The sequence below is a fragment of the Dendropsophus ebraccatus genome, chromosome 3, assembly GCF_027789765.1.
Source record: "Dendropsophus ebraccatus isolate aDenEbr1 chromosome 3, aDenEbr1.pat, whole genome shotgun sequence".
NCBI classification, from domain to species: Eukaryota; Metazoa; Chordata; class Amphibia; order Anura; family Hylidae; genus Dendropsophus; species Dendropsophus ebraccatus.
Window position 1 is genome coordinate 45,686,311 of NC_091456.1, and position 9,304 is coordinate 45,695,614.

General features: G+C 41.7%; 1 protein-coding gene across 1 annotated transcript; it reads right to left on the reverse strand.

The window, feature by feature from the left end:
* Nucleotides 1–112: 112 nt before the first annotated feature.
* On the reverse strand, nt 113–9,304 carry NGDN (neuroguidin). The gene is made up of 10 exons (XM_069961637.1): nt 9,233–9,304; nt 4,691–4,750; nt 4,512–4,583; nt 2,455–2,592; nt 1,950–2,087; nt 1,690–1,807; nt 1,434–1,602; nt 1,155–1,308; nt 505–565; nt 113–383 (listed from the first exon to the last, which is right to left on the reverse strand). The coding sequence occupies exons 1-10, from the start codon at nt 9,245–9,247 to the stop codon at nt 364–366; spliced, it is 945 nt and encodes a 314-aa protein (XP_069817738.1). The 5' UTR covers nt 9,248–9,304; the 3' UTR covers nt 113–363.

Sequence of the window (9,304 nt, forward strand, 5' to 3'; positions counted from 1 at the left end):
CCCCTTTAACTAGGGAAGAAAAATAATGTGCTACAAATCTACAGCAATTTAGCCCTGTTTGGAAGCACAAATACATACAAGGAAAATATAAGTCCTAAGTAGGTCCTAGTAATCTCTGTGTAAAATGTTTATTGCACTCAACACAAGAACCATTGTTCAGGATAAATTTAGCAAATCCACATATAAAATTAAGGCAATTCTGTGCACTGAATCCCTTATATTTCCAAGGACAACACCAACTAACATGAGTCTGACCCCATGAGTCCATACAACACATGTGCCAGTTATTTATAATGAAGGGCAGCATGTAGTTAGCAATACATTGAAATTGCTGGCATGATAAAGTAGACTGATGTCTATTCCTTAACGCCGCTTCCTAAAGCCTAGAAAGGAATGGAAATAAGAAAATTGTAATTAGATTCATGTATTGCTAAGAGTATAAGCCAATTAACAGACAGCAACCAAATAACAGTTTAACAATACATAAAAAATAGTATAAGTTACCTTTCTTCTTTTTTCCTTTCTTAGGTCCTTTCCTGGACTTCTTGGTGGCTGGCATCAGGTCCTTCATTTAAATTAAAAAAAAAAAAAAAGTACATTAATAGACCCAGTAGATACCAGCCTTTCTTTGACTTACAGTGCTTTGTCAATACTTTTATGGCCTAAAGGTTTTCATCTCTTACAAGGAATCGCTCTGTACTTTTGAGAATGGCTGTTCCTGCAATTGCTGCTTCAATTCATTTCAATAGAATAAGCTGCAATGCCAGGTAGAGCCACTAATAAATGTATAGAGTTGTGCCTGATAGGAAAAAGGGCCTAAGCACATGGACAAACATAGCAGTCATGTCAACTAACTGGGGAAAGGGGGGGGGGGATTATCAACATAAGTTCACAAAAAAATCTTTAAAATCAGCTAAAAATGAATCTATAACACTTGTAAAACAGAATTCTCCACATTTTTTTTACATAGATTTTGAACCCTAATCTGCCAGGTAACTTGGGAACAATGATCGTCAAATTGTATAAATAATCTAATGTACAACACCCACACAATTACATAAACTAAATGTGCTTGCTCAGCAATAACAATATTTATTTGTATAGCGCCCACAGATCCTGCAGTATATTAGACTTGTGGACAGCCTTGCTCTCACCTCTGTTCTTGCTTCCCCTCCTGTTAAAACACTAATATCTGTGAAGTGTGTGAGCGAACTGAGTTGTGATGTCATGGCAAGTGCCCTCTTCTTACGAGCCTTTTCCTTTCGGGTCAGATTTAATCGCACCATCATAGATTCTTCATAGTTTGTGCTAAGAAAAAATATTTACAGAAATTTGTATTAAACGATAGAAAAACAAGCTCTTTAGAAAACTGGTCTATGCTTGTCCAAGCTGCAGGTCACAAGTGACATGGTAGCAAGATAAAAGCTATTTACCGATGCTGCTCGTCTTTCTCATGCTGCATCATGTGATAGGCTCTACCTTCTCGGATTTCTTCAGGAGCATCTGTATACTGTTCTTTCAGCTCCCTGATGACTGAGCTGCTCAGAGCCCTTTTTTTCGCTCGCTCCAAAATTCTGCGTTCTCTCTCTTCCTCATTGTTATCTGTAAGAGATAAGATTTACAATAAGAGCACCATAAAATCTTGCTACAACATGAATATATATAAGTTATACCGGACATATTGCTTACCATAATGTACTGGTGCAAGTCTAGGAGGTACATATTTTCTGGTCTTGCCTTGAGATTTCTTTCCCACACCACCCTCTTCTTCATCACTATCTGAACCCTCTTTGTCAGACTCCTCCAACTGAAAAATTGGGAAGAAACATAGTTAAAAAGAGGTATTAAAATGAAAGTGAAAAAAAAAAAAAGTGTACGAGCCATAGACATAAGGTAAATTTATGTGAAAATACTTCCACAACTTTCCAAGGAAAACATCATAATCTTACCTTACTGATTAAGTTCTGAGGATTGGGCTTAAAGCGCAGTGGATCATTCTCCGCAAGACTGCCGGTCGCAGCAGCTCTTACTAACTTATCTATTTGATATTTAAGTTTTTGATCAATTGGACGCATTTTTTCCAAAACCTAAGAAATACAAAAGCTTTTAAAGAAACTTAAGATTTTTAAAGACTACTTTAAGACTAGTCCAGAATCTTTGTTTTGCTTCCTTTACAAAGCCATAAGACAACAGGTCATATGATGCTTGACATGTGTGAACGCTTTGTTTTTAGAACAGCCTTTAAAGGCAGATTTACAAGTATGTTTCTGTATTAAAAAAAATACAAGCACTTATTAAAGTTATCATATGATGCTTTAAACCATGCGAGCCTTGGGACCCTTATTGTCCGGTTATAAATAGACTTTGCAACTATCCAGACGTTTAATTATACAACCGTGCAGATGTCATTTCTCAACACATCTCCTATAAGAATAACGTTTTGTGACTACTTACTGTGCGTATCTCCACCAGTCTCATGATGCCCGGGTTGTCCTTCAAGGACCTCCCAGAAGCTTTTTCCATGATGATGTGGGTAAGATCCTGCATATACAGCAAAAGTAGCTGATCCTTCAGCTCTAGAAAACTCAGACCCTACAACAAACCACAACTTGGGATTCAGACATGATGTGCTAGACTAACATTGTATAGGCAGAGACTAGCATTACATTTTCCTTATAACAGACATTGGAAAAGTATTTCTAACCGCTCGTCTTCAAGCAATTCACTGTAATGTCCTATATGAAACTGGAAGGACTAAAGAATTGGCTATGGTTTCTACTTTTGGGCTTCAATATATAATGGGGCAGATTTATCAAACTGGTGTAAAGTAGAAGTGTCTCAGTTGCCCCTAGCAACCAATCAGATTTCACCTTTCATTTTCCAAAGGATCTTTGACAAATGAAAAGGTGGAATCTGATTGGTTGCTAGGGGCAACTGAGACAATTCTACTTTACACCATGTTTGATAAATCTCCCCCACTGTTTCTACTTTTGGGCTTCTAATTTAATATGGATTAGATTTGAATGAAAACAGCTCTATCATTTTCTTTATTTGCCTTGATAAACATGGCCTAGACTTTAAGGCTGCATTGATTCACACATCCGTAAATTTTGCGGACCTACTGACGGTGATTTTCATTACAGGGCCGTGGAGATTCAAACATTTTCCCCGATACCGGCATGATAGTAACAAGTGGCAAAACATCAAGTTGAGAAAAGTTAAAGCAACTCTGTACCCACAATCTTACCCCCCAAACCACTTGTACCTTCGGATAGCTGCTTTTAATACAAGATCTGTCCTGGTCTCCATTTGGCAGGTGATGCAGTTATTGTCCTAGGAACAACTTTTAAACTTGCAGCCCTGTGTCAAATTGGCGTGGCCTAGAGTGTCTGTCCCCTAGGCTTGCACCGCAAAAGCGGTTTTGGGGGGGGGGGGGTGTCAGACTGTGGGTACAGAGTCGCTTTAAGCGGCGTCTTAGGACATTAAATAAAAAAAGTAGGAGACCCTTGTTGCAGCCACTCAGGAAGATAGGCCTGGGATTCTGTTTTCCTGTCCTATTCCCAGTACTTTCTTGCTGGCACTTATACATACTGTCCTCAGAGCCTGACTCAGAGGCACCAGGGCATCGGTGCTAAGATCATTAAGGAGGTTATCTCATTGTTAGTTTCCTTCCTACTGTATCCCACTATTGCTATTTTAACTTAACATCACTTGTCTTTGATGTTAAGTTATATATATATGTACATCAGCCAAAAGCAAAGATGGCTAAGCCTGCCCATGTGAGTAGCTACAAGGAAGAACGTGTTTTAGCGAGAAGTATAAGGTCTTACATACATGGATATGCCGTCTGTGGAAGGCCTGGCGTGAAGTTCCCTCCACTCCACGTCAGGCCTTTCACTGACGACACATCCATGAAACACAGAACAGGTGTATAAGGTCTAAGAAAACAGACTGGCCCTCACCGCTGCTGTCTCAGATAAGTACATAGCCCCTTTATACTAACCACAAGACATAATTATATTATAATCCTATATTACCACCAGCCTCCCCAGGCATCCACTATTATATACACACAGTAGTACAACAGGTAATATCACAGTTTTTGTTTTCTGGATTCTGTTTTACTCATATAAGATTTTATCGGCACAGGCACTTTAGGATCTAGAGGGAGTATGGAGATTGGTAGTACCTTATAGAGGCAGCACGTCATTTGACTTATGTGGTCAGGTTATTGTACCCACTGTGGGCTTATGTTTACATTGTTTATATTGTGCTGCAGCCAATTGTCCTCCATTACTGAATGTCTTTGTGTATTGCCATCCTGTGTGAAGGATCATTTTTATTCTGCTCTGCATCTATAGCTTTTAAAACTTGATTTAATAAAGACTTTTGAGATTGTGATTATACTGGTGTATAGCCCATTCTTTGTAGGATATATAACCACAAGACATGCACAACTAGAGTTGCACTAGGACCAACATTTGATTAAAATGTATAGGTTTTCCTCTTACCTTTTCTGTTGGGTAAACCCCATTGCGAACTTTCTCAGTTAGGTTTTGTACATGTGCGGTGACAGCAATTACCTGTTGAGGGACGCAAAGTGTTAAAACAAGAGTCTAGTCCAGTCCAAAAGAAGTACAAAGAAATTAAAGGTGCAGGATTAGTCAGGTGAGAGCACCACATCACCTACCTGTTCATGTACTGAGCTGAGCAATGCTTTTGCCGCTGACAGATCTTCAGATACTATACCCTAGATAAAAAAAAATAATAATAATTATAGTCAATGATAAAATATGTGTTTTAAGGCCTGCTCTAAAGACCCGATCCCCACTCCTCAGCTGATCGTTGTCACTTTTACGCAGGAGGCCCGTGTAATAGCCCCCCAAAGTGTACCTGTTATTTGTCTCTATGACATCTCAAAAGTTTTACAAATGACAGGTACGCTTTGAGGGCCCTTTTACATGGGCCGATTGTCGGCAATGTGGGTAAAAATGCTCCTGAGCTGATAATGACACAACACTTAAAGCGTAACTGTCATTTCAGGGTCATTTTTCAGAAAACAATAAATATCAATAGTTCAAGCAATTTTTAGAAACACTAATAGGTTTTAGTAATCAAAAGAGTTTCCTTCTGTACTCAAATAGAAGTTTCCCAGCTCCCTCTTATTTCAGATGAAGCAGGATTTCCCTGTCCATTCTATCCTATGGAGAGGGGTCGAGAGGAAGGAGTTGCGCATGAAGAACTGAAAACAAAGTTTACATCCTGCAATCTTATCTCCCCAAGCTACTAGATAAGAACTGACCTTTCTGACCTGTGAATCCAGCATTTTATGTGCCCAGACATTGAGTTAACAGCTGGTATGTGTGTCTGTTCTTCCTGCTCACTCCTCTGACTCAACCCCTCCCCCCTCCATAGGTTATAATGGACACAGCAGAACCAGTCTTCACTCTGAAGTCAGATTTGCCTGATAATACACAGATAAGAAGCGAGGAGGGGGGGGGGAAGCCTTTTGAGCACAGAAAGAGGCTTTTTTGCCTCATAAAACTTATTACAAAGTTTCTTAAAAATCACTCATACTATTGATTTCTGCAACAAAAAAAAAAAAAAAACATGACCGTTACCCTTTAAAGTGCACATGTCATTTGTTAAAACTTTTGACATGTCATATTAAAGGGGTAGTGCGGCGGTAAAGAATTATTCACAGAACACCACACATTACAAAGTTATACAACTTTGTACTGTATGTTATGTCTGTGAATGGCCCCCTTGCCCATGTCCCACCACCCCCACCCGTGTACCCGGAAGTGTGGTGCGCTATACATACCTGATCTGTGTCGCACCCGTCCGCCATCTTGTGCCACGACATCATCTTCGGGCAGCCAGCCGAACATCTCCGACTGTCCCGAGTGCCGGCCGCCCTCTTCAGCGTCATCAGATGCTCAGCCGCAATTGGCTGAGCACAGTTTTGCTCAGCCAATCGCGGCTGAGCAGCTGATGGCGCGGCAGAGGGCGGCCGGCACCCAGGACGGTCGGAGGGATTTGGCCCGGCCGTCCGAAGTTGACATCACTGACTGAAGATCGGAGACGAGTCGGCACATGACAGGTACGTATAGCGCACCACACTTCCGGGTACACGGGTGGGGGTGGTGGGACAGTTGTATAACTTTGGAATGTGTGTTATTCTGTAAATAATTCTTTACCGCCGCACTACCCCTTTAACACGTCAAAAGTTTTGATCAGTCCAGGTCTGAGTATTCAGGCCCATACTGATCAGGATAATGAGCGTGAGAAGACGTGCTGCAGCGTAGTCCACTCCCACTCCGTGTTAGAATAAAGAGTCGGGCTCGTAATGTAAGTCTATGGACGGTCTTCCCCCCGCTCTCTCTATCAGTACCGGACCAATCAAAACTTTTGACATGCCTCTATGAAATGTCAAAATTTTTTTGCAAATGACAGGTACACTTAACCCTTTAAGGACATGGCCCATTTTCGTTTTTACGTTTTCGGTTTTTCCTCCTTGTGTTTAAAAGGTCATAGCACTTGCATTTTTCCACCTAGAAACCCACATGAGCCCTTATTTTTTGCGTCACTAATTGTACTTTGCAATTACAGGCTGAATTTTTGCATAAAGTACACTGCGAAACCAGAAAAAAATTCAAAGTGTGGTGAAATTGAAAAAAAAAACGCATTTCTTTATTTGGGGGAAATGTGTTTTTACGCCATTCGCCCTGGGGTAAAACTGACTTGTTATGCATGTTCCTCAAGTCGTTACGATTAAAACGATATATAACATGAATAACTTATATTGTATCTGATGGCCTGTAAAAAATTCAAACTGTTGTTAACCAATATACGTTCCTTAAAATCGCTCCATTCCCAGGCTTATAGCGCTTTTATCCTTTGGTCTATGGGGCTGTGCGAGGTGTCATTTTTGCGCCATGATGTGATCTTTCTATCGGTACCTTGATTGCCCATATACGACTTTTTGATCGCTTTATATTACATTTTTTCTGGATTTGATGCGACCAAAAATGCGCAATTTTGCACTTTGGGATTTTTTTGCGCTGACGCCGTTTACCGTACGAGATCATGAATGTGATTAATTAATAGTTCGGGCGATTACACACGCGGCGATACTAAAAATGTTTATTTATTTATTTGTTTACTTTTATTTAAAACCTGGGAAAAGGGGGGTGATTCAGACTTTTATTAGGGGAGGGGGCTTTTTACTATTAACAACACTTTTTTTTTTTTTTTTTTTTTTTTTTTTACACATATACTAGAAGCCCCCCTGGGGGACTTCTAGTATATACACTTTGATCTCTCATTGAGATCTCTGCAGCATAGATATGCTGCAGAGATCCATGAGATCGGCACTCGTTTGCTTTCGGCTGCTGCAGCCGAAAACGAACGAGTGCCGAGCCGAGGACGGCGCCATCTTGGACGCGTCCCCGGCCGGCATCAGTAACGGAGATCGCTCCTCCGGGGAGCGATCTCCCCCACTAGACCCCAGGGAAACGTTGCCTCCGGTAATCGGAGGCAGCTGTCAACGTTGACAGCTGCCTCCGATTAGCTAAGTAGCGGGCACGGCGATCAGACCGTGCCCGCTAATAGCAGCGGTCCCGGGCTACTCGCGGCACCCGGGATTGCAGCACTTCAAAGCGGGGCCGCCGCGCGGCCCCGCTTTGAAGTGCAAGTGAGGACATATGACGTACGCATACGTCCTATGTCCTTAAGAGGTTAAGGGGTTGTCCAGCGAAAAACTTTTTCTTTTAAAGGAGAAGTCTGGCGAAAATTTTTATTAAAGTATTGTATTGTCCCCCAAAAGTTATGCAAATTACCAATATACACTTATTACAGGAAATGCTTATAAAGAGCTTTTTTCCCCTGCACTTACTACTGCATCAAGGCTTCACTTCCTGGATAACATGGTGATGTCACGACCCGACTCCCAGAGCTGTGCGGGCTGTGGCTGCTGGAGAGGATGATGGCAGGGGGATGCTCGGTGTCCCTCCAGTGCCCTGTGTCCATCAGTGTCCTCTGCCATCATCCTCTCCAGCAGCCACAGCCCGCACAGCTCTGGGAGTCGGGTGGTGACATCACCATGTTATCCAGGAAGTGACATCATCATGTTATCCAGGAAGTGAAGCCTTGATGCAGTAGTAAGTGCAGGGAAAAAAGATCTTTATGTGCATTTCCCGTAATAAGTGTATAATGGTGATTTTTTATAACTTTTGGGGGGTATTAAAATACTTTAATAAAAATGTTAGCCGGACTTCTCCTTTAAATCAACTGGTGTCAGAAATTTATATAGATTTGTAATTTACTTCTATTAAAAAATCTCAAGTCTTCCCATACTTATTAGCTGCTGTATGTCCTGCAGGAAATGTTTTATTTTCAGTCTGGCACAGTGCTCTCTGCTGACATCTCTGTCCGAGACAGGAACTGTCCAGAGCAGGAGAGGTTTTCTATGGGGATTCATAGAAAAACGAGACAGAGTTCCTGTCTCGGCCAGAGATGTCAGCAGAGAGCACTATGTCAGACTGAAAAACATTTTCTGCAGGACATACAGCAGCTAATAAGTATGGGGAAGACTTGAGATTTTTTAACAAAAGTAAATCACAAATCTATATAACTTTCTGATATCAGTTGATTTGAAAGAAAAAGATTTTCGCTGAACAACCCCTTTAAGTGTTGCGCCAGCTGAGCAACTTCAACATCATTCAGGAATAAAGACTACTGATAGAACAAAAGGGCTCTTACCAATACAAAAGTACTGCAGCTGAGGGTCAGCGCCTACCCTGCTAGTCTTATATAATATACAGAACATTGCGGACAGTCGTGTCACTACATCCATATACACTCTAAGAGCCATAATGTAACCACCTGTACAACACACTGTATAAAGGTGATCATTGTCCTGTGCTGCCTGTGGCTGTCAGGGACTGCTGGGGATTGTAGTTATTGGAGAGCCACAGGTTAGAGATGACTGGATATTCTGAGCATACTACCCTGGCAGAGGTCAGAGGTCAGTCAGGCTCCCGCAGGCACAGAGGGAAAACTGGTCCAGGTATATCACAACTGTTATATTGGTTAGTATCCTTATATTGTGTGAGCAGCAGGGTTATATAGGTAGGGATAACCCAGGACAGCCCCTTTAAATCCATGCTATTGTGTATATGCAGCCGGCCCGGATACAGCTAATAGGATGTGTACAGAACACGCCGCTCACCTCCACGGAAGCCATGTGTTCCCACTGCTCCTGGAGAAGCCACGCGTGAGGCGGAGCCTTCTGTGTAGCTCC

What these genes read in the sequence shown, in the direction of transcription:
- NGDN (XM_069961637.1), bottom strand. An exon ending in GGGTTTACCCAACAGAAAAG is followed by an intron (nt 2,593 to 4,511) that starts GTAAGAGGAAAA and finishes GGTTTGTTGTAG; the next exon opens with GGTCTGAGTTTTCTAGAGCT. An exon ending in ACTTGCACCAGTACATTATG is followed by an intron (nt 1,603 to 1,689) that starts GTAAGCAATATG and finishes TATCTCTTACAG; the next exon opens with ATAACAATGAGGAAGAGAGA.